We start from the raw sequence: 25,087 nt of genomic DNA on the forward strand, positions 1-25,087 counted from the left end.
AGGCACCTCCCTCATCCTGGCACCTCCAGCCCACTCTGGAGAGTCCTAGGAGGCTGTGGGCATGTTTGCTGAATGAACTTAGGGAAGCCCCTGCATTGATGGGCATCCTGAATGCCCCACCCGTCCCCTGGTCCCCTGTACGTGCCCTTTCCTAATCCTCAGGTTGTTCTGTGGTTGCTGCCAGCAAATGCATGGGGAAAACACCTCCCTTTAAGATCTGAGGAATTTCTAGGAACTTGGGTGCAGGGGCTGGGAGGGGTAGAAGTCTTTCCGGAGAACAGCAATGAGTGGGGGTGGGAACAGAGAAAGGCCAAGTGATAGACAGGGGTTGGGAGGGTCACAGCACTGGGCCTGGGCATGAGGCAAAGGGCCAAGGCTAGGCCTGGCATCTCTGGGGATGGGAGAATCCCCACCTATTTCCTTTTTTGTTGTTGTTGTTGCTGGGGGTTGAACCCAGGCCCTTGTGCATGCGAGGCAAGCCCTCTACCAGCTGAGCTCTACCCCAGCCCAAATCCCCATCAGTGGATGGCTATTGTGACACCCTGTGGACCAACACCGAGCACCTCCCAGGAAAGCTCTGAAGGATCCAAGTCACAGGGTGTGTATGGCAGCCCCTTAGGTGGCCAGAGGAAATTCTAGGAGGGCAGCGGAGTGTTCCAAGGCACCCAGGGATACGGGCTGTCCTAAGCTGAGCAGATGCGCCTCCACAGTGAGTGAACAGGAGCCTGAAAGAACCAGTACACAAGTCCGAGTGAGGCTGCAGGCAGCACAGGCCTTTTCTTTCCACACCAACCTGGGTACACATGCTTGCCCTCTGCCCACAAAGGTCCCAAGGAAGGTTCTTCAGCGCCCATCTCTGGGCCTCAGAGATTAGTACGGTGGATTGAAGATGTCTGTGACAGTGTCTCCAAGGACAATCTTCTCCCACTCCGACAGCTGAGTCACCAATCCCCAATTTGGACGCATGTTATTTTTGCACTTCTTGACATAGGCCCATGACCTCTGTGTACAGAGAGAAAGGAGACGTCAGGACTGGTCATGGGCCCTGGATCAGATCCAGCTCGGGAGAGATAGGAAGCACTTGCCCAGGGGCACACAACATGGTTTAAGAGCTAGATACCGCAGCAGCCTGTGATGGCTCCGTAGGGCAAGCAGTGGAGGGAGCTGGCCGCACCTTGGGCAAGCCTCTTGGCACTTCTGAATAGAGGGACAAATCATTCCTTTTTCAGATAGCTGCTGTGAATGCTAGGACAACACATGGGAACCTTCCACCAAGTAGGGTGAACACAACACACCCAAGCCTGGGGCAGAGAGGCTCAACAAAGGTTTGCATTGTCACTGGATGGGTTCCTGGAAAGGGGAGGAGGACGGGGTCAAATTCTCTGAAGAAGGAAGATTAAAGTTGCCTTCCTTTAGGGTTAGAAAGAAGGCGTGGAGCTGGTCTCCATCCGGATTGAGGACAGGGGAAAAGCAAAGGGGGAAATGGTGAAACTAAGAAGAAGACTGTGCTTAAACCTAATAAAGACCATTTATGAAAATCGCCCTTGCTAACATCGCACTCAATGGAGAAAGGTTCTCCCGAGAGGAGCACTTAGAGGAACAAGACACAGGGCCACTTTCACCCCTTCTGTTAGAACTGCAAGGAGCTGTCAGAGCAATTAGGCAAGAAAGAAAAGACACCCAAATTGGAAAGAAAAAAAAGATTATCTCCATTGTTGAGGGCCACAGCTGAGTCTGGATGAGCATGGCATATTGCCAGAGGGAATGGTTGAGAGATGACACTAGGGAGCCATGAGATGAATATGGTTATGTTAAGCTGTGTATTCAATTGTATATTTGATCTTTACTGTCCAGCGGCTCTTGCTGCCTCAGGCTGCTACTTTGGAGTTCCCGTGGAGTTCTCACGGTTCCGAGGGAGAGTGCACGAGGACCCCAGTGGAGGGTGAGAGTGTTCCCGGGGAGCATGTGTGGAGTGCTGGTGGAGTTTGGCAATAAAGAGTTGCTGTTTTGAACCTACAAGTGCTTTGTGGCAGCTCAGTTATTTGTGCCCAGCCAGACTGCGGCACTCCATGTGAAGATGACATTAATCTCATGTAGAAATTTCTAAAATCTTACACATCCAGAGCAAATGCATCCAGAGAAGTTGCAGGATACCAAAATTAGCACATCAGTTTGTTAAATTTCTACAAACCAACAATGAATAATTCAAAAAAAATTAAGAAAACAATTCCATTTACAATAGCATCAAAAAGACTAAAACATTTAACTAAAGAGGTGAGAGACATACCAAAAACTACAAAAAGCATTGTAGAAGGAAATTGAAGATGATACAATTAAATGGCAACATATCCAATGTTATAGAAAACTTACTGTGGTCCAGATGTCCATACTGCCTAAATAATCCACAGATATAAGAATCCTTATTAAATCCCAATGGCATATTTTGTAGAAATAGAAAAATTTTAAAATTCCCCAAATTAAAAAAAAAAAAACAAAACTTGTACAAAGAACCCAGTGTCCCATACATGCTAGGCAAGTGCTCAACACTGGGTTCAATCCTCAGTACCACATAAAAATGAATAAAATAAAGGTACTGTGTCTATTTACAACTAAAAATACTATTTTAAAAAGACACCTTTCAATTGTGGTAAATTATACAGAACTTAAAGTTCACCATTTTAACCACCTTTAGGGCTATACAGTTCCATGGCGCTGAGTATGTTCATATTACTGTGCAACTGTCACCCGCTCCATCTCCAGAACATCTTCATTTTCCCAAACTGATCCTCTGACCCCATTAAACATTGACTCCCCATCCCACTTGTTCCCTGGGTACATCCGTGTCAACTGCTATTCACCTGTCTGATTTTGATACTCTAGGTACCACACACCAGGGGGAATCCTAGGTACTAGTCCTTTAATGACCGGCCTGCCTTATGGAGCAGTGTCCTCCAGGCCCACCCATACTGTGGCACGCAGCAGAATTCCCTTCCTTTGCAGGGCTGACTCTTTCCTATATGGAGATGTCACATTTTGTGTTTCCTTTTATTTGTCCACAGACATTTGTGTCATTTCCACCTTTCAGCTATTGTGAACAGTCCTGCTGTGAACATAGGTGTGCACATATACGAGTCCCTGTCTTCTGCTCTCTGATGTACATGCCTTGAAGTGGACTTACCGGAAAGCCAAGGCATTCTAGGCTGCAACTTCCTGAAGAGCACGTTGGGTCAATACCCAAAACCATGGTTATTCTTTACCCCTGCCCTTCCCCCAAACACACACGGGGAGTTTTCAGCTCCCACACAAACCCTCTGAGACCATGGACAGGCAAAGATCCCCTCCCCAGGGCAGGCCCCCAAGCGAGCCCTACCTGGGAGTCAGATGCCCGAATCTCCGTGGGTCTGCCTTAACAGTGCCCTCCTCCCTTCCCACTCTGGTGAGGAAGATTGACATGGGTGCCCACTGAGGCCTGGCCAGTGCTGCAATTCTGTGACTCCACTCATTTTTCTTTGAACAAACCCAAACCAACCTCGGGGACAGACAGGCAGGCAGCAGGGGAGCCACAGAGCTGGTGCTGCCTCTCAGCCTGGCCTGTGTCCTGTTAGTGCTGTATACCAGGCTTTGGCCTGCAGCGTTGGGACCCACCCTTGGGTGCCACTTGCTGGGAAACACCCTGATTTGGAGTTCCCCTCCTGATTCTCCCCCTCCCCATCCCACAATTGGGGAACCACAGTAGTGCCAGGCCCTATTTCTCCCAGGTTTGGCCCTGACTCTATACCTAGGGTGGTTGTGGCCCAAGCCCGCCTCAAGGAACACATACCTGCAAGGTCTCCTCTCTCCAGTGCATGAGGAAGGCCACAATTACCGCACAACTGCGACTGATGCCCCGGGTAGAAAAGACCAGAACAACAGAGCCAAGCTCCAGGTGAATTTCTGCAGAAGGAAGGAAGGAAGGAAGAGGTGGGTTTGTGCAGAGCCCTCTTCCCCTTGGACCTGGAACCTGGGTGGCTATCAGAGATTGGCCTCACTGTGCCCATAGTTCAAGCATGAGTATGGAACAGTATGTCAAGCCTGGGCAAGTCTCACAACTTCCCCAACACAGCTTGTCTAGCAAACGGGGGGCCCTCAGACCTAGCTGGCCATTCAAGAGCTAACTGGCACTGCCAGGTGAAACCTTTTCCTGGCTCTCCAGGTTTCTAGCCCAGGAAGCTGTTGCCAGTTGGCCTAATGCTGATAGGACGATGCCCCAAGGACACTCAGGTGCCAGCTAGGCAATGCAGGGGGTGTGAATCCTGGCTCTGTCACTCACTGTTCTGTGGGGCTTGGGCAAGTTACTCTGAGCCACAGTTTCCTTATCTGGAAAATGGGGTTTTATTCTGCCCTATGCTGAGCACCAGATGTGGCGGCACACACCTGCAATCCCAGCCATCCGGGAGGCTGAGACCCATTGCCTGGCATAGAAAAGCCAGCTACAGTCACATAACCCCAAGGCTGGGAGTCCTGCCCAGGGAGTGGGGGAGTTTAAACTGTCATTGCAGGCTGGCCTGGGAACCCCAAGAACTAAAGATGAGCACACCACGTGCAAAGCCAGGCTGTCAGAGCTGGAGGAGAACTTTGGGATGATGAAGGCCGACTGCCTATTCACATACATGAGACTGAGCCATGCATCAGTGACAGGCTGGTCCAGAGCCACCCAGCAGGGTGGGTCTCTCTGTGCTGCAGACTCTGCCACCTCATGGTGGGATACACGGGAAGTCTCAGTCTCGGATCCTAGCTGAGTGAAAGTGGCAATCTGCTGGGCTAATAATAGGCACTTGGGCTCCATTGTCAGCCCCAATTGCTCAGGCTGGGGGCTGTGTGGTGCCAGCAGGCACTTCAGGGAGGGCCTCTGCCCTGATCCAGCCTTGCTCTCCAGGGACCTTGCTTTCCTCAGACAGTCCTATGCCCTGGGAACGACCACACAATCCACCCTGGATGATTTAAGCAGCTGGTGGGTGTTGCTTTGTGTGTGGCAGGAGGACAACAGGTGGCAGGGAGCCCACATGGAGCAACGCAGCAATCAGGGTTGGGAGGTTCCGAGTGTTCCTCCCTCCATCCACATCCTGCTGGCCAGACCTGAGGGTGCAGATAAAGCACCCTCGGGTCTGAAGATGCACTTCTAGGTCCTCCACAGACACGATCACATGTGGTGGCCAGCACCCATACTTTCAAATAGCCTCAAAGGGCTATGGCAACGTCACCAGGGCTGCTCAACCTGCAACCTAGTACTCCCACTGGAGCCCACTGCTCCCAAGGGAAACACCACCCCCACTCATCTAACGGGAATCCTGAGAAGCTGGACTCATCCTGGGTTGTCCACATTTGGCTAGGCATGTGCTGGCCCCTACCTCCTCTGTCTTCAGCATGGGGAGTCAAGATCAGGGATAAGCATGTGGAAGAGGTACTGTAGTCCCTCTGCCTCCCAGGCTAATTGCTCCCTGGTTAGGGAAGGCTCTTACCAAGGAAGTGACAGAGGTGACGTAAAAAGGGAATAATCTTGACGTCTGGGGTATCTTCTATCTGGATGTGCAGAAGGTTGTCAGAGTCACCTGCAAAACTAAACAAAGAATACAGGTCACCAGCACTTAGCCCACTGAGGCTTCCCCTCATCTTCAGCAGCGGGTCCACAGGGGAAGGATGCCAGGAAGTAGGAATGGAAATAGTGGCATCATTGTCTTGTTCAGAAGCTGAGAGAAAACTTTCAACATTTCACCAGTAAGTGTGATGGTTACTTACAGGTCTTTTTTTTTCCAGTGCTGGAATCAAATCCAGGGCTTTGTCTACACTAGGCAAATGCTCTGCTACTGGGCTACATTGGCACCCCAGGCCTGCTGCAGAGACTTTTGTATATTTTTAAAAAAATTAAATCAAGAAAGTTCCATTCTATTCCTGGTTTTCCAAGATTTTTTTTTTTTAATTATGAGTGGGACACAGTGGTGAACACCTATAAGTTCAGCATTCTGAAGTATCACAGGTTCAAGGCCAGTCTCAGCAGTTAAAAGCAACTGAGCAAGACCCTCTCTCAAAATTAAAAAAAAAAATTGAAATTAAAAGGGCTGGGAATGTAGCTCAGTGATAAAGTGCCCCTGAGTTCAATCCCCAATACTGAAAAGAAAAGTTACAAATCCATAGTGAAGCTGGGTGTGGTGGCACTTGTCTATAATCCCAGTGGCTCAGCTCCAGAGGCTGAGGCAGGATTACAAATTCAAGGCCAGACTTGGCCATTTACAAGACCCTGAGCAACTTAGCAAGACTCTGTCTCAAAACTTAAAAAGGGGGCTGGGGATGTGGCTCAAGTGGTAGCGCGCTCGCCTGGCATGCGTGCGGCCCGGGTTCGATCCTCAGCACCACATACAAACGAAGCTGTTGTGTCTGCCGAAAACAAAAAATAAATATTAAAAAAAAAAAATTTCTCTCTCTCACACACACACTCTCTCTTTGAAAAAAAAAAAAAAAAAAAAACTTAAAAAGGACTGGGGATGTGCCTCAGTGGTAAAGCACCCCTGGGTTCATTTCCCAGTACTGAAAAGAAAAATTAAGAATATAGTGAGGGCTGGATTTGTGGCTCAGAGGTAGAACGCTCGCCTAGCATGCGTGAGGCACTGAGTTTGATCCTCAGCACTACATAAAGTTTTTTTTTTAAAAAAAGGAATGTATAGTGAATCTTACCAAATGCTTTATCTGTACCTATTGAAATAATTGTTTTTTTTTCTCTATGTTAATGATTTGGTAAGCTGTGAATTCTCCAGAAGTTAAAGCAACTTCATATCATTGGAATAGACCCAACTTCCTCACCATGTATTATCCTTTCATATCTCACCATATTCAGTGTGCTAATATTTTATTTAGAATTTTTACAACTATATTCACAAGGAAAATTAGTCTATAATTTTCCTGCATTATAGCATCTTAGGTTATGAAGTTAAAATTATGCTGGTCTCATAAAATAAGTTGATAGTTGTTCTTTTTATTCTCTAAAAAGGAAAAAAAAACTTAATATTGACCTAATTTCCTCCTTAAATATTAAATAAAATTAAATCACTGAAACTATTTAGACCTGGAATTCTGTCTGTGGAAATGTTCACTAGTTCTTTATACTACTCAAATTTTGTTTGATGTCAGTTTTGACAGGGAGTTTCTAAAATTTGTTCATCTATGTTTACCATAATAAAGTTTCCGTAGCATCTCTTACAATCTTTTAGAGTAGGTACAGGACATGAGTTCTCTCTTGCCATCTGGTTATTGGTGCCTTTGCTCTCTTTGCCAAGTGTTTATTGATTTTATTAAAAAAAAAAAAACTATTTGGCCTTCTTGATCCTCTTTTATTGTTGCTATTTCAATAATCTGCTTTTATTATCCCTTTGTCATTTGGGTCTAATTTCCTGTTCCTCTCTTAAGATAAATGCTTAACTCATTGATTTCTAGCCTTTTCCCTTTGTAATAAGTGTATTCATTCCTAGCTGTACATTTCCCTCTAATCACAGCTTAGCTACACTCCACAAATTGATACATAGTATTTTCATTATCATGTATTTGAAAATATTTCCTAATTTCCATTGTGAGTTCTTTGCTTCATTGGCTGTTTAGAAATTTATTTATAGATTTCTAGGGATTTTCTAATTACATTTTTAAATTAATCATCTATCTCAATCCCTCAGTGGTTGAAAGAAAGCTAATATAATTTTAGTCTCCTGAAAACTGTTGATTATTTTATGAACCACATATTACTGATTTTTATATTTTATACATATATATTTAAATACACACTTATACATATATATGGATTCAGCAACTACAGAGTGCAACTTTTCTCCACTTTGCCGCAGTCTGGCCGGGCACAAAATCACGAGCCACTCACAGCCTTGTAGATTCAAACAGCAATTCTTTATTCCCGAACTCACTCCGGCACTCTACAAACACGTTCTGGGCAAATCCACATTCTGGGCAAAATCCACACTCTCCACCGGGCTTTGAATCCCCAAAATACTCTCTGAATCCCCCCCCCCCCCGAGAACTCAACGGGAACTCAAGGAGCGGGCGTGCCTGAGGCAGCAGGATACGCCCTATTCCCAGCAGGGTACACCTTAAACCTGGAACCGCCCTAAACCCAGGGAGCGGGATACTCCCTAATCCCAGCAGGATACACCCTAAACCTGGATCCGCCCTGGTCCTTGAGCAAGGTCACTTTACATGCAATGTCACTTCAAATGACCTGGGTCAATATGGAGAGTCCTTCCTCTAAGCAACATTGGGTAGGCTGACAAAGAAATTGCCATGTGTCATTCCTACTTGGCAATGGCTCTCAGCACCACTTGAAGATGTTTCCTTTCCCAGTCTGTTAATATGGTGCATTACCTTTGGTTTTCAATGTTAAACCAATCTTGCATTCCTGGAACAAACACAATTGGTCATGAGATATTATCATTTTTAGATATTTTAGAATCCAATTTACAAAAATTTTGTGAAGAATTGTTGTGCCTATATTCATAGGGATATTGGTCTGTAGTTTCCCTTCTTGTAAAGTCTTTGTAGGTTTGAGTTTCAAATAATGATGTATCTCATAAATGAATTAGAGTTCTCTCATCTTTATTTTCTTTTGGTATTGGGAATTGAACCCATGTGACTTAACCATGTGGCTCCATCCCCCACACTTTTTAATATTTTTTTAAAGACAGGGTCTCCCTAAGTTTCTTAGGGCCTGCCTAAGTTACTGAGGCTGGCTTTAGTCTCACAATCCTCCTGCCTCAGCCTCCCAAACTGCTGGGATTACAGGCATGTACCACCACACCCAGCACATCTTTATTTTCTTAAAGAGTTTTTGTGAAATTATTATTTCACCAATAAAGGCATATGGGCCTAGACGTTTTCTTTGTACAAAGGTTTTTAACTGTGAATTCAATTTCTCTAATAGAGGGATATTCTAATTATCTATTTCTTTTTTTCTTTTTTTTTAATGGTGCTGGGGATTGAACCCAGGGCCTTGTGCATATGAGGCAAGCACTCTACCAACTGAGCTATATCCCCAGCCCTGATTATCTATTATCTAACTGAGCTTGACTCTTTCAAGGAATTTGTTCATTTACTCTATATTTTCAAATTTATTGGCATAAAGTTGCTCATTTTCTAAATTTTTTTAATATATATTTTTAGTTGTAGGTAGACACAATACCTTTTTTATTTTTATATGGTGCCGAGGATCTAACCCAGTGTTTCATGCATGCTAGGCAAGCAATCTACCACTGAGCCACAACCCCAGTCCTTCTAAATATTTTTAATTAAAAACTTTGAGATAATTGTAGATGCATATGCAGTCTTAAGAAATAATAGAGAGCCCTGTACACTTCACCTAGTTTCCCCAGCAGTAACATTTTGCAAGACTATAATATAATATCACAAGCAGGATACTACGCTGATATAACCTGTCAATCTTATTCAGCTTTCTACAGTTTTACTTGCATCCATGCAGGTGTATGTCTGTCTGTAGTTCACTATTTATAAAGTTATTGCTCACGTAGGTTCCTGAATCTCCCATAGGTCAAGAAATACCAAGGATCCCTTTTATTGCCCTCTGATAACCAACATGCTAGAGCCCTTTCCCAAATCCTGCCAACCATTAATCTATCCTCTATTTCTAAAATTTTGTTCTATTAAAAATGCTATATAAATAGAATATTGTAAGTAACTTTTCAGATTTGGTGTTTTGTTTTGTGTTCAGCATCAGTTCCACAGAGATCCAAGCAGGAGATCCAAGTTGTGGCATGTATCAGCAGGAGTCTTCCATGGTATGTACCCACCACAGCTTTTCAAACTACTTAGCTGGACAATTGTTGTGAATATAGATGCACAGCTTTTGGTATAAATGTAAGTTTTCCTTTCTCTGGGATAAGTGCCTAAGAATACTTTTTGATATTGGTAGGATCTATAATGATGGTCTCTTTTAACTCAATAATGTTATTTTTGTCTTCTGTCTACTCCAATCAGTTTGATAGGATATACCAATTCTATTGATTTTTCAGAGAACTTTTTTAGAAAAAACTTTTGGCTTCATTAATTTTCCTATTTGTTATGCTTTCTTTTTCATTTGTTTCTATTCCTTATTATTTCATTCCCCCTGCTTACTTTTTAAAAATTTTAAGGTGGAAGTTCCTTGATTTGAGGTTCTTTTTTTCTAACATAGGCATTTAGGTTGTAAATTCTCCTCTAACATTGCTTTAGCTGCATGCACAATTTTTGACATGTGTTGTTTATATTTTCATTCGGTTCAAAATAATTTCTAATTTTCCCCTTAATTTCTTTTGACACATATGCTACTTAAAAGTGTGTTATTTCATTTCCACGTGTTTGGGATTTTCCCCAGATACCTGTGTTATTGATTTCTAATTTAATTCCATTAGGGTCATAGAACATAATTTTTAAAACTTTAATCCTTTTAGGTTTAATAATGTTTGTATTGTGGTCCAGAACAGGGTACCCTGACAAAAAATATTCCATGTTCTTATTGAGAAGATATTCAACAGTAAGAAGATATTCAACAAACAGTGTGTGTCTTATATAAATGGTACATCTGTGGTTTTCAATCTGTGCTAGACTTCAAAACTATGATCTCCTGTTATTGTATGCAGCCTTGAACTCCACTTCTCCAGGAGTTCTTAGTGATTAAATAGGTGATAATTATAAGCAAAATTCAAAGCAATTTAGTACTGATTTTAAAAGATTACTTTTGTCTGGAGGTGAGCTGCACTAAAACTTTACAACAAAATGTCTGAAGAAACAGAAGGACATTAATTCATCTGTATCTTACTGTTGGTAAGCCTAGAAGTAAAGAAACATTGGTAAATTGCTCTGACCCTGATGAGTTGTTAAACTGAGATTATTGTTTATGCATGCAGATGTTAACTGGAAGTTATATATGCATAAATCTTTTCTTCCTGGATTTGGCAGCTATGTATAATTATATTAAAATGGTTCTAGCATAAAAAAGATATTCAAAGACTAGAAGAACATTACTAATTTTGTGTGAAACATCTTACAATTGTCAGTTAAGTAAAGTTGGACAATTACATTCTTCTAGTCTTTGAAATTATAACCTATCTTCCATTTACTTGTTGTAGCAATTATTGATATGCTGAGATTTCTGATTATAATTGTGGATTGTTGTATTTCTTTCAGTTTTTTAACTTGGGATTGAACTCAGGAGGACTCTGCCACTGAGCTACAACCCCAGCCATTTAAAAAAATTTTTTTTTCATTTTAAGACAGAGTTTTAAAATTTTGTTTAGATCCTAAGTTGCTGAGGCTGGCCTCAAACTTGCAATCCTTCTACCTTCTGAGTCACTGGTATCACAGGTGTGCACCACTGCATTCAGCTCCTTCCAAAACATTTTAATAGTTTTAATTTCATGTACTTTGAACTCCTTTATTTTATGTTATTTTTAAAGTAGGATCTATAATGGATCTATAGGGATCAAATAAACTCCTTCATTAGGTACATACATGTTTAAGAATATTTTTTCCCTGGGCTGGGATTGTGGCTCAGCGGTAGAGCGCTTGCCTAGCATGGGCTGGACCCAGGTTCAATCCTCAGCACCATATAAAAAAAATAAATAAATAGATAAAAGGCATTGTGTTGTGTCCATCTACACCTAAAAAATAAGTATTTTTTTTTAAAAGAATATTTTTTCTCTAGAATCTAGAGTCTAGATTAATTGACCACTTTCTCATAATGAAATGACTCCCCTCATCTCTGGGTAGTATACTTTGCTGTGAAGTCTGAATTTTCTGATAATATAGCAACTAGAGTTTTTTAAAATTTGTCTCAGTCTAGAATATCTTGTTACATCCTTTTACTTTATATTTGAAGTACATTTTTTTAGGCAATCTATAATCTCTGCCTTTTGACTGGAATCTTTAGACTAAATGTTGATATGAGTTTAAATCTATCATTTGATATTTGTTTTCTATTGATCTCATCTCTTCTTTATTCCCATTTTCCTCTTTTTCGGTCTTCTTCTGGGTTATTATGATTCTATTTTTCCTTTATTATTTCATTCATTATATTTTTTATTTTTTTGCAGTTGCTTTAGAGTTTATAGAACATATCATTAACTGATTATTGAGGAGATTTTTAAACAAGAGGGAAAGTATCTTATATTTATCTACATAATTATAACTTCTGGTGGTCTTTGTTCTTTTTATAGAGATTCAGATTTCCATCTGGTATCATTTTCTTTCTGCCCAAAAGATTTCCTTTAACTTTTTTTTTTTTTTTAGAGAGAGAGAGAGAGAGAGAGAATTTCAATATTTATTTTTCAGTTTTCGGCAGACACAACATCTTTGTTTGTATGTGGTGCTGAGGATCGAACCGGGCCACAAGCATACCAGGCGAGCGCGCTACCACTTGAGCCACATCCCCAGCCCTTCCTTTAACTTTTTTGTAGTGCAAGTTTGTTGATGATGAATTCATTCAGCTTTTGTATGCCTGAGAAACTGTCCTGTGTTGTTAGTTAGCCATTGTCCAAAAAACCCTGTTCTATACGTTTTATTTCAGTTATTTAAGGTGGGGGAGTAAATTTGGTCCTTGTTACTTCATCTGGTTAGAAATGGAAAGTAGTCTCATTTATATTCTTGAAGAATATATCATATAGATATCCAACTTTGAGTTGGCATTATAAAGATCTCAGCCAAAAAGCAAATTAGGAAATAACTTGCTTTTTGGCTCAGATCTTTTTGAATTTTTAGATGAATTCATAGGCAGTTGACATCACCCATGACATTAGGTTTCTTATCCAACAGTCTTTCCCATCATCGATGCCCTGTTTTTTCTACATCCTTTAGTTTCCTTAGCCAGGCATGGTGATGCGTACCTGTAATCCTAGCAACAGCAGAGGCAGGAGAATCGCAAGTTCAAGGCCAGAGCCAGGAACTTAGACTCTGTCTCGAAAACAAACAAACAAATTTAAAAGGCTGGGGATGGCTGGATGTGCATGCTTATAATTCCAGCAGTTCAGGAGGCTGAAGCAGGAGGCTCACGAGTTCAAAGCCAGCCTCAGCAAAAGTGAGACACTAAGCAACTCAGTGAGACCCTGTCTCTAAATAAAATACAAAATAGGGCTGGGGATGTGGCTCAGTAGTCAAGTGCCCCTGGGCTCAACCCTCAGTGTCACACACACACACAAAAAAATTGTCTTATTTACATAGGCCCTGCATATTTCTTAAATTTATTTCTAGGAATCTTATAACTTTTAGGTTTTTTTTTCCAGAGAGAGAGAGAGAGAGAATTTTTTAATATTTATTTTTTTTAGTTTTCAGCGGACATAACATCTTTGTTTGTATGTGGTGCTGAGGATCGAACCCGGGCCACACGCATGCCAGGCGAGCGCACTACCACTTGAGCCACATCCCCAGCCCCATAACTTTTAGTTTTTATTGTAAAGATGGATCTTTCATCTTTCATTATGTTTCTATATTCATAAGTTGAATTGATCGATTTTATATGACATTTTTAAATATTTATTTTTTAGTTATAGGTGGACACAATATCTTTATTTTATATTTATGTGGAGCTGAGGATTGAACCCAGTGCCTCACGCATGTTAGGCGAGAGCTCTATCTCTGAGCCACAACCCTAGCCCCTTTATATGACATTTTTGTTATCAGATGCCTTGCTGAATTCTTGTATTATTTCCATTTTGATCAGGAGCTGAAAGCAGAGAATTCTAGGTCTTGGTGACCAGGACCAGACACTGTCAGAAAACAGAGGCTGGCCAGCAGGGCTAGTGAGGGCTTTCCTGCACAGTGAACAAGGATGAGCCTGCATGGGCATGTGTGTCCTGGTACCAAATGCCAAAGCACAGAGGCATTTCTCACAGGTTCCTGAGACAGGCCAAGCAGAGTAGACCAAGATGCTTCATAACACCATGTTAAAGACCTGGAAAGCACCACTCATGGTGAGGTTCACAGGACGAGTGTGAAGACTCAGGGGGCAGAGGATGCCAAAGCCACACGAGGCACGGGCGAAGGCCATGCTAACTCTGCTCCAGTTTGTGTTGGCTGCTAAGAGCCCTTTCAACTCTACAAATGCATGGCACTAGGAAATGTGTATAAATAAATGATACCCTTAAAAAAAGTGTCTCATTTACTTACAAGGGTCCCATCTCCATGGAGACATTGATATGTGCTTTGATTTTCAAATCCTTCTGCACTTGAGGGTCACAGGCTTGACTGAAATTTCCCAGAAAGACCTTTCCAGGAATTATTTCAACAGGATACGGCTGAAATGCATCTAGTTCCTGGAGTCGGGAAAGAGAAGGACTGCTGTGAGCATGGGCCCTCTGGAAGGGAGCTTTTCATCTCTTGAAATCTCTTCAGCAGACAGTGGATGATACTGAGATCTGGACTTTCATAAAGACTGGCAAATAGCAGCTCACATGAGGAGAGAGAGGGCTGTCCCATCAGGACTGGCTACAGCATCACGATGCCATGCTAGCTCTCAGCACCGACTCCATTGCCCTCCCTGGCAACCATTTGCACCTGGTCACATGCAAAAAGGCTGGAGTTGAGGACCTTGTGGTGCAGAACTTCCACAACCCAGAATGTGTCCAATTGGGGGTGGGGTGGGTGGAACAGAACTTTTATTACAATGGGGACATCAGAATTTAAACACCTTAAAGACACACTCAATAAAACTCTCCACATTGTGCCTGTCTGCCATTAGAAAATGTGTTCTGATGAAGGAGGCGAATGGTCAGTGGGGCAGAGAGGACAAGACAACCACTTAAATTCAGGGTCCATAAATGTGACAGAAAATTTGACTGCAGCAACATAAATAGAACAGAGGATATTATGTTAAGTGAAATAAGCCAGGCACAGAACAGTGAGGTCCACATAGTCTCAATCCCAGGTGGACTCTGAAGAAGCTGATCTCAGAGGTGAAGAGTAAAATGGCAGTTATGGGGTTGGTGGGGGATGGGGGTGTGGGGGAGGGGGGAGGGGCAGGTGGGCAAAACTGATCCATGTGCACTAGTTACAGCTGAACAGGAGCAAAGGGTCCTGGGGTGCCTCTGTACAGTGGTTGACTACCTAACTATAACGTGCTGTATATTTCAAAAACCTAGGAAGAGTTGGATGTTTTTTGCCACAAGAAATGAAAAATATTCAAGGAGAAAGATGTTTTATTTGAATTAAATATTATATAATGCATATATTGTATATCAAAATATCACCTAGTATGCTTTTTTAAATTTTATGTATCAATTAGAAACACACAATTTAAAAAATAATTTGGTTTCTTTGAATCACTAAGAAACAGAGGATTATTTCTATGTTTCCCAAAGAGTTCTAAGAAGCACCGTCCCTCACAGTGCATCATGAAGGAAGGGTACAAAGAACCGAGTGTGCCCGCAGCTGCGCCTGCTGGTCCTCTCTAGGAAACTTGGTGTCCACCAGCAATGGCCAGCTAGAAGAGGCCCTACACAAGGAAACCTGCCCTCACTGCCACCAAGCTCCCCACATGCTCTGACTTGCGCCACTTCCCCGTCATACCTCCAAGGGAGACCCTGGCCTGTGTGATTGGCGGTCAAAATCTCTTCCATAGTCCTTTGGTACCAAATCAGAATCAGAAGTAACAACTTAAATACCTCGGGCTACGTAGGACAGATACTATATAATCCTGACTTCCAGTACTAATATTGACCCAAATTAAATGAAAGGGGTACCTGTAAAATTATAGATATTGAAGTTATGACCTGTTACTCCCTCTTTAAGTCTGGTAAAACTGGCTTGCTGGATGTTTAAAACCAAAACCTTGGAGACCAAAGGCAAGGAAGTAAAAGGGCCAAGGAAAAAGTAGCCAATATTTTGGACCTTGCCCTCTAAGGTCAGCCAGGACGTGGAGAATGATGTGACCCCTCTTTGGTCCATGTAACTCTGGTGACCTGGAGATAGAGAGGACCCTATAGAACAGGAAGCCAACCAGTGCACATTCTGCAAAGAAGAGGGTCATTGGAGATGGAAATGTCCCTGATGCTTCCAAGATAAGCCATATATGGTCAGACAGACCCCAACCCATCCTGGCAATTGGCACCAATGGTAGAGGAAAGCTAACGGAGCCAAGAGCCTTCACATATGTCCCCAGGAGTGATCCCTGAGGAATCTCAGCTGACTCTTAAGAGTAGATAGGAACAGGGTCAGTTTTGGCCAACTTGGTCTTAAACACCTAGCAGGAGAATATAGCCTAAAAGCACAGTCCTACCTGGACACTTAAACGTAAAAACAATGGTTTTAAAAATGTAACATAAGGGCTGGGGTTGTGGCTCAGTGGTAGAGCACTTGTCTTGCATGTGCGAGGCACTGGGTTCAAGCCTCAGCACCACATAAAGATAAATAAATAAAGGCATTATCCATCCACAACTAAAAAATGAAAAAATATGTATATATTTTAAAAAATGTAACATAAGATGTATATTTGTGTCAACCCTTCCAAAAGTAAGTACAGCTGGAGGCTATAAAGGAAGGATTCTTGTGTGAGAGTGAATAATAGTAATGATCGTAAGAGTCCCAAATTTGTCCTGAGTTAATTTGAGTCTGATTTCAAAAACCTACAAATCTTCCTGACATCCGTTGATGAACTAATCCATTTTTCACTGATAGTTTATGAATTACAGTCCTCATGGTTTTCAGAGACTGGATGAAATACTAATTGCTTTTGTTCTAATTATTTACAAAAATGTAATGAATTCTTTGCTCTTTATTGTTGTCTTGGCAAGATCCCTGCCTTATGTGTACCTTGTCCAGTCACCTGCCAACTGCCACTGTGGACCTCTGGACTGCTCTGATGTTGAATGCCCTAACTGTCCACCCCCTACACCTGACAGAGAATAAGAACTTTGGGTTACTTCCCCCAACTTTGCCCCTGTTCAGCAGTAAATAGCTTGAAGATGTTGTCACCTGCTTTCCATAGAAATGGAAGCTAGAAATTGACAGTGGGGAAATGTAACAAGGGTTCACTTGATACTGTGACCATATCCCTTGTGGCTTTGAAATTTACATATTTTTTTCTTTTCCCTTACCTTCTCCTTCCTGACCTTCTCTTCCCTGATCTTTTTTGTTTTTTGTTTTTAGTTATACATGGACACAATGTCTTTATTTTGTTTATTTATTTTTATGTGCTGCTGAGGATTGAACCCAGTGCATCACATGTGGGAGGCAAGTGCTCTGCCACTGAGCCACAAGCCCAACCCCTTCCTGTTCTTATTTTCCCTAACTTTCTCCTTCCTGATCTTCTCCCTGATCTCTCCTCCCTAAACTCATTTTCTCTGAATCACCTCTTTAAAAGCCCCCTGTTCCTACTGATGGGCAGAATCACAGTCTTTGGGACAGGAGTCCCCTGTATTTCTCCTTTGCTAGCAAAGCAATAAACCTTCTTTTTCCTTTTTCTCAAAATTAAAAAAAAAAAAAAAACCTCAGTCTACCTCCCTGTCAGCACCAGTCCCTCCCACCCCAGGTGAAGCCACTACAAGCCACGCCCCAGAGCCCTGCTGACTCCACCCAGGGTACCTGGCTCACTGGAGCCCTGTGACATTCCTATAATCCCACTAGAGAACAACCTGCCTCAGCACCCACCACCTGCCTCATAACTCTCCTGCTTCCTGCAAACCAGCCTCCCTTTCTGTGGTTACCTGACTTGAGCTGGGAAGAGGAAACATTGCACAGATAGAAACATTTCATCTTCTCAAAGCATGCACATTAATACCAGGTAATAAAACAGAAAAGATATCTCCACTGAGCAGTCTGAATGGAGGCTGCTGTCTGCCCCACAAATTGTCCCCCAGGGGCTCCCCACTGCTATGAACCACACTATGGCCCACCTGTCACCCACATTAACACCAGGGCCTTCCTCCTGTCTCCAGACTCCCCCATGTCCTCTAGTTGAGCAATGCTGCTTCCTAAATGTCCTCAGACTGTCTTTCTCCCCTGCCTCTCATCAGGGCTCCCCAAATCTACTCTGGCCCACTGATCTGCTTCCTAATGAGCTTCCCAAAGTATAACGTGACCATGCCAACCTTCTGCTTGGCACTGCTCAGTGGCGGGTCCTCATCTGCCTCTAGCAATGAACTGCTGAAATCTGTCAGTCCCTGAGCACCTCTGCTCAGAGGGAGCTCTTACTGAAGGAAGGTCACCTACCAGCACAGGGAAGTCACTATAAGCTGCTCCATCTAAAGTGGAAGGCAATCTCAGAGCCTTAATACTTGGCCACCACCTTCCCTCAGAGAAGCAGCTCCTAGGGGAGCATGGAGACACTCCCACCTATGGTAAAGAACATGTAGCAAGTAGAACCTTCACCTTTGTTCCTAAATTGGTGGCAAAGGTCCTATGACAGGGAGAGGCAAATGCTAGGCAACCCCATTCTAAAGAGCCACAACCAAGCAGGGTTACCACTTGCCCACCCAGCCCTCGTAGCTTCCACAAGCCCCTCCCCTCCAAATCTAGGAAAGTCACTGCACACACGTATTAAAACCAACCATACTTCATTTTAAACATGCCATTCATCGCATGTCGGCTACACCTCACTAGAGCTGTCAGTAAAGTATGTGGGGCGAGTTATTAGCAGCAGAAGCTCAGAGAAGACACCAATCTCTCCACACCCTGAAAAGCCAGCAAAGGGAGGCCCCCAGGAACAGGGAGCCGCACTTGGTGGGCACTTGCTGAGCCCAAATCCTAGGTGCTGTTACCTCAGAGGAGGAGAGAGGATGTCGGGAAAGCTTGTGTACACACCCTGGGTTTGAAAACAGGTCTGACCATAGACTGCTGTCCTGCCTTGTCACACAAGCCCACTGAGCAGCAGAGTGGCAGGGCAGGGAGGGTTGTGAAGGTCTGCAGGGCCCCTTTCCCCACTAGCACACTCCCCTGTGGATCAGGCCAGGATTTAGGGGAAGAAGATGGACATGGTGGAGGTCAGGGCTGCTCAGTGATGGAAGAGAATTTGAGAGGGAACCCTGGCAGAGGGTAAAAGGGTCACAGCTGGCTCGCTGGTAGATCCTCAGCAACAGAAGAGGCAAGGGTAAGGCTGTATGAGGCCCCAAGAAACCCAGCAACAGAGGCCATGAGCAGCACCCAGAATCAGACTGGATCAGAGTGAGAACGGGCCCATTCACCAGCTGCCAGACACAGAGGATGAACTCCATGCTGTCACCAATGGCCTCTTCCTTTCCTGGACACCAATAAAGTCATGATCATGACCTGGATGCCACCAGTTCATTTCCCCAGCCTGTTCTCCTCCATCTCCTTCCATCCCCTGTTCCCGTCTCTTCTTCCTCCTCCCCTGCCTTCCACCCCTTAGTCCCCAGCCATGCTTCCTGGCCAAGCTAGCCTCTGTTCAGCCCTCTGCCTCACCTGGGGCATCCAGATGATCTTCTGGGTCCTAAAGAAGTGGTACAGGCCTGAGAAGCGCTGGTAGCCCCCTTTCAGGATATGCACAGGATTGCGGGTGAAGTTGCTCAGCCATTTGCCACACTCCACGGCAGGTCCGAGCGCCAGTTCTAAGAATGGACACCAAAGAGGTGACTGTCCTGTGTTGTGCTCACCATCTGTCTAGACAGCCACTCTGTCTTCTGAAAAGCAATTATTTAGGAAGCCGAAAAAGGATAAATGAGAGGAATGTAACAATTAAAATTTTAAAGGCAACTTACCATCAGGTGGATCTTCTGTAAGCTGTGTGTGTATATATATATATACACACAACATATGTGCGCCACATGTTGTATACCAAACAATTCACCCATTTAAAGCATACGATTCAGTGATTTTTTGTATAGTCAGTTGTGTAACTATTATCACAATCAATTTTAGCACATTTTCATCATCCCTAAAAGAAACCCTGTATCAGTCACTTTCTTGTTACCCCCAAACTTGCAGCTTTGGTTACTCCAAGCTCTATTTATCTAATTTTTCCACATATCATGTATTCTGGACATTTCATATAAACGGAAGCATGTCATTCACATGATGTGTGTCTGTTTTCTACACTTGCTATAGTCTCTTCAGCATTCATCTCTTGCAGATGTATCAATACTTCAGTCCTTTCAATGGCTAATATTCATTGCACCACATGGATTTACCACATTGGTTTTATCCTCTCATCTGAGGATGGATGTGTTATTCCCTCCTTGGGCTACTGTGAATGATGCTGTGTGAGCTCATGCACAAGTTCTCATGCAGACACCATGTCTTTGGAGTATCTATCTTAACCCTTTGAGGAAACATCCAACTTTTTTCTGAAGCAACTTCACCATCTCACACTCTGGCAGGCAATGCCTGAGGACTCCTTTCTCTACGTTCTTGTCACATGGCCATTCTGGTGTATGAAATGAAATTTCACAGTGGTTTTGACATCAATTTAACCTTAACACCTTCGCTGATCTGCAGGATAGACTGTATGCAAATCAGATATATGGGACTGGAATTCTGCATAATTAAGGCTAAGCCAGAATACTTGGATCCAGGAACAGACCCAGAAAGAGTAATGTTGGCTAGCAGACCCAGAAAGAGTAATGTTGGCTAGCAGGCTCGGGACAGCCATCCAGAAGGAGTTGGGTATGAACTCTGACTTCTATGCTAAACTTTAGATCTGGGAGACGAGGACACTTCCAGCAGGGACTGCTCAGGACATAGTGGCCTGGGACCTGTCTGGAGGAACTACATTTGGAGGACAAGTCTGGAGTCTGTAACCAGGCTGGGACATAACCTGCAGTTGTCCAGACATGGGCCAAAGCCTCCCATGGGGTCTGATTCAGAAGTCAGAGTCCAACCAATGGGTCATGTGATGCCCGTCATGACTCTCCTGAGCCACAAATGGTGGCGGGTCAGAAGGCCCCAGGGAGCTGTAGAGTTTCTCAGGATGCATGACTCTTACCTTTAGGCTGCTTCTCGAGACCCACTGGAGGCTTATTCAATTAGGGACAACAGGATCAGCACCAGAGGAAGGCCAGTTCCCAGGGGATAGTCAGGGATGCTAACAGAGCCTAGGCTACCTTTCCAATAGCCAGAAAAGGTCAGGCTCCACTTGCTCAGAAGTGGGGGGGGTACCTCCATAATAGCCTCAATCCATTACTGGGAAGTAGAGGTTTCCACTAGAAGGGGTGATGGAGTTAATATTTCTGCAATGTCAATTTCATTCATTTCTATTCCCATTGATCATGAATTCTCCATTGGCATTAGTTTCTTCCTCTCTGAACTGGGGCACTTGCTGCTTACAAAGGAGAAGGAACATACTCAGATCAAGGTCCCTGATTACGGGGGCAGCTTTGAGTTGAATTCCTTGGGTTCCTTAGCCAGCCAATAGTCATGAAAGCCAGGTTTTGCTGAGAGAGGTAAAGGAAGCCCCAAAGCTTTCTTCCTGTGTCAAGGAGCACACTTGCAATCTATAACCCCACTGTTGCAAGGAAGGACAATTCAACATGAGAGAAATCTTTCCTCCAAGATGGGGAAGCCCTCTGAGTGCAGAAGCCAAGAACAGTTTCTATGAAGACACTGACTGGGGGGAAACCCACAGGCAGGGCGCCCACATTCGCGCTGGAAACAGCTTGGCCCATTTCCCCCTGGGAACTTGGTGGTCCCCAGCAGAGGTGGTGGGTGGTGGAACCAACACTGAAGGCCAAGGAGAGATGCAGCAAGGCCCAGGGGATCTGCAGCCTGGGTGGGGAGCCTGAGCAGAGGGCCCAAGGTGGGGGTCCCCAGGAGCAACTGGTGCATACTGCCAGGTACAGAGGCTGCTCAAGACGTCCATCAGTCACGGGCATCACAGCTCTGGGCACAGTGAGGAAGAGCCCCATGGCCACAGGCCCACATGGCCAGCAGGAAAGGACTGCACTGTGATCTCACATACCTGCTGCTGGGATGTGAGGAAGAGCCCCTGTGCTCAGGTTTCCCTGGGGACTGAGGAGACAGGTACTTAACAACAGAGAGAAGTGGGGTGGCGAGAGGAACCCTGAAATGACCTTATATCCAAAAGACTTAGCACTTACATGCAAGATGCCATTTTAAGTGAGCAAAGTTGTGTAAGGGGAGAGTTGTATGTGCAGCTGTGGCTTCCTACCAAGGGGCATGGGAACCCATGGCACAGTGCACTCAGCTGCAGGGTGGAAGCGGGGTTATCTTTACTGCCCATTTCCTAGGGCTTCAGGATCCAGCATGTAATCCCATAATACCAGAACTGTACACTAGAGTCCAGTGGGGCAGGCATGGGGAAGCAGGGACCTACCATGGCCAAAGAGCACTTAGGAAGAAAGCCTGAAAGGCTGGCTTTCCTGAAGGTGGGAGCTTAGCTCCACCCAGTGGCAGTCCTGGGAGTGCCCTGGAACTATACCCACCCACATCAGCTATTGAGTCAGAGGAAGCAGATCTCTTGGTGCCAGGGGATGGCCAGGGGCTGAAAAGAGAACAGTGGAGCTTCAGAATTTCAACTGAGAATCTTGGAACTGACCCTCCAGCCCTAAGCCATGTTCTTCTCCAACACAACCATCCAGTTTGAGACAGGATAGTCTCAAACTGCCTAGGCTTGAACTGTGACCCCACCACTTAGGAGCTGTGATAGTTTGGAAATCTGTCCACAGAGTCTTTTAAACACCTCTTTAAAATGTCAAGCCTATTGGAATGGTAGTCACCAGGAATACAAACAATGATAAATGCCGAGAGGAAACGGAGAAAAAGGAACACTTTCACACTGTGATGTGACTGTAAGTTAGTACTGGCACTGTGGAAATCAGTATGGAGGCTCCTCAAAAGACTAGGAATGGACCATCCTATGACTCAGCTATACCACTCCTCGGTATTTATCCTAGAGAATTAAAATTATCATACTATAGTGATACATGCAGACCCATGTTTATAGCAGCACAATTCATAATAGCCAAACTATGGAACCAGCCTGGGTGTCCATCAATGAATGAGGAAAATGTGGTAAATACACACAATGCAGTTTTATTTTGCCATAAAGAATGGAATTATGTCACTTACAGAAAAATGGATGGAACTTGAGAGTATTTTGTTAAATGAAACAAGCCACATTCAAAGATAAGGATCATATATTTTTCTCATATGTGGAAGCTAAGGAGGAAAAAGAAAAAGAGGTGCGTGGGAGTCTCATTAAAATTGAAGGAAGATCATTAGAATAGAAGAAAGGGAGGGAAGAGGGAAGAGAAAGGGAAAATACTGTGGAGTGACACTGGCCAAATTACATGTATGAATATGTAACAAATCCCACCATTATGGGCAACTATAATACACCAATAACAAATACGTCAAAAGAAATAAATAAAAAGGTCAAGACTACCTGCTTGTCCCTTGAGTGCAGGCTGGACTTCATGACCTACTTCTAGTGACTGGAACATGGCAGAGGTAACTGAGTCCTGAGACCAGGTCATAAAAGGCACATGGTTACCCCTTCTAACCCCCTCTCTCAGACCCCTCACTCTGGGGAATACCCATTGCCATGTTGCGAGCCACTCAAGCAATCCCAAGGAAAGGTTCTGTGCCAATGAGCTGAGGCCTTCTGGCTACTGCCATGGCTAATGAGTCATTTTGGATGCCAATCATCCTGGCCCAAACCTTCCAAGGACAGCAGCCCACAAGAAACCCTGTGCCTTCCAGCTGAGTGGTCCCTGAATTCTGGACCCACCGAAAGAGGAAAATAATTAAGGTTTGCTGTTTTCAGCGACTCGGTTTGGAGAAATGAGCTCCATAGCAATAGATCCTAACTCACCAGGATCTTGGGTGAGTTACTTCACCTTTCTGGGCCAGTTTCAACCCTCTTTAAAATGGGAGTGATGTACCTGCTAGGAGACAGTTCTCCATTCAGTGTTCTGTGAACAGGGACATTGGCTGCTTTTGTTCTGGGCTATCTCTTCAGGAGACATTTACATAACAGCTTTGGAAGACAGGACATTCTTTCTTCCCTCAGGCCCCCTAAGCTTAGGACTCTTCTATAAGGCAACCCATTGTAGTTCTAAGTGTCACTTGGCCCTCTTCACCTAACCCTGTGGGGACTGGGGCTTAGAGAACCAGTACAGGACAATGCTGACATTCTGGGTCCTTGTGTTGTTCTGAATAACCCAGTCCTGTATCTGACCCAGGAGTCTCAGGTCTCTGATAGTGTACATGCAACTGCTGCAGGTGACTTATCTTGTATGGAGGGTAAAGTCTCACACGTCTCATGGCTCTTTGCATTACCATTCTCACAAGGAGGCTCTGCAGACTTCACAAATTAGCCCAGGTGAAGCACCTGGCATCATGGCTCCTGGCACATAGTAAGTAGTAACTTTTTTCTGGTACTAGGAATTGAATCCAAGGGCACTTAGCCACTGAGCCACATCTCCAGCCCCTTTTTAAACTTTATTTAGAGACAGGATCTTGCTGGGCCTCGCTGAGTTGCTGAGGCTGTTTGAACTCAATCCTCCTGAGCTGCTGGGATTATAGCCTGTCCCCACCAGGCTCCTTACCTATCGTTTTGCCACTGCTGGAAAAACCCACCTGGGCCAGAATTGTCAAAGTCATTATCATCCTCGTTTTCATTGTAGACTAAGGTCATCTCCAGGGTGCTGGTGTTGCTGTCATACACCACACAGTATCTCACACACTCCAGGTCTACGGACTCAGGGATGAGGTAGTCTTTATCCTTCTAAGGAAAACACAGAGGTGAGGTGGTGGGCAGCTTGGTTGAACATGGATTTCCTACATGTCAGCCCCAGAAGGAGCTGGAAGCAAAGATTATACCCCAACCCCCTACGCCTGCTGGAAACAGACACTTTGAAATTAAAAGTGACTTCCTGATAACTACTTTTCTGCATCCTATACTTCCTCTGGCTGAGAGCTACTAGCTACTAAATCTGCAAATGTATATTTTCTGACTTTGTCCCAAGTGCCTCCTCTTCCCTTATAAATCTTTCCCTGACCCTGTGCGTGAAGATGCAGATTTGAGACTAAGTTTTCTTCTATCTTCCTTAAGTTTCACTGACTTTGAATAAACCTAGTTTCCTCACCAAACAACCAGTCTCTG

At 44.1% G+C, this 25,087-nt stretch overlaps 1 protein-coding gene across 4 annotated transcripts in view; it reads right to left on the reverse strand.

Annotated features, from left to right (window-relative positions):
• Positions 1 to 752: 752 nt before the first annotated feature.
• Styxl1 (serine/threonine/tyrosine interacting like 1) overlaps positions 753 to 25,087 on the reverse strand; it is a 49,220-nt gene continuing 24,885 nt past the window's right edge. For 3 of the 4 annotated variants that reach the window (XM_071605511.1, XM_027952860.2, XM_071605513.1), the window contains 6 exons: positions 24,562 to 24,709; positions 19,429 to 19,574; positions 14,182 to 14,327; positions 5,499 to 5,596; positions 3,821 to 3,933; positions 753 to 1,002 (listed from right to left, as the gene is read on the reverse strand). In XM_071605511.1, coding sequence (XP_071461612.1) covers positions 871 to 1,002; positions 3,821 to 3,933; positions 5,499 to 5,596; positions 14,182 to 14,327; positions 19,429 to 19,574; positions 24,562 to 24,709 — 783 coding nt within the window. In that variant the 3' untranslated portion in view covers positions 753 to 870. The remainder of the gene's footprint in view (positions 1,003 to 3,820; positions 3,934 to 5,498; positions 5,597 to 14,181; positions 14,328 to 19,428; positions 19,575 to 24,561; positions 24,710 to 25,087) is intronic. The other variant, XM_071605512.1, reaches the window with a different exon arrangement.

The sequence above is a fragment of the Marmota flaviventris genome, chromosome 19 (genome assembly GCF_047511675.1).
Source record: "Marmota flaviventris isolate mMarFla1 chromosome 19, mMarFla1.hap1, whole genome shotgun sequence".
Lineage (NCBI taxonomy): Eukaryota > Metazoa > Chordata > Mammalia > Rodentia > Sciuridae > Marmota > Marmota flaviventris.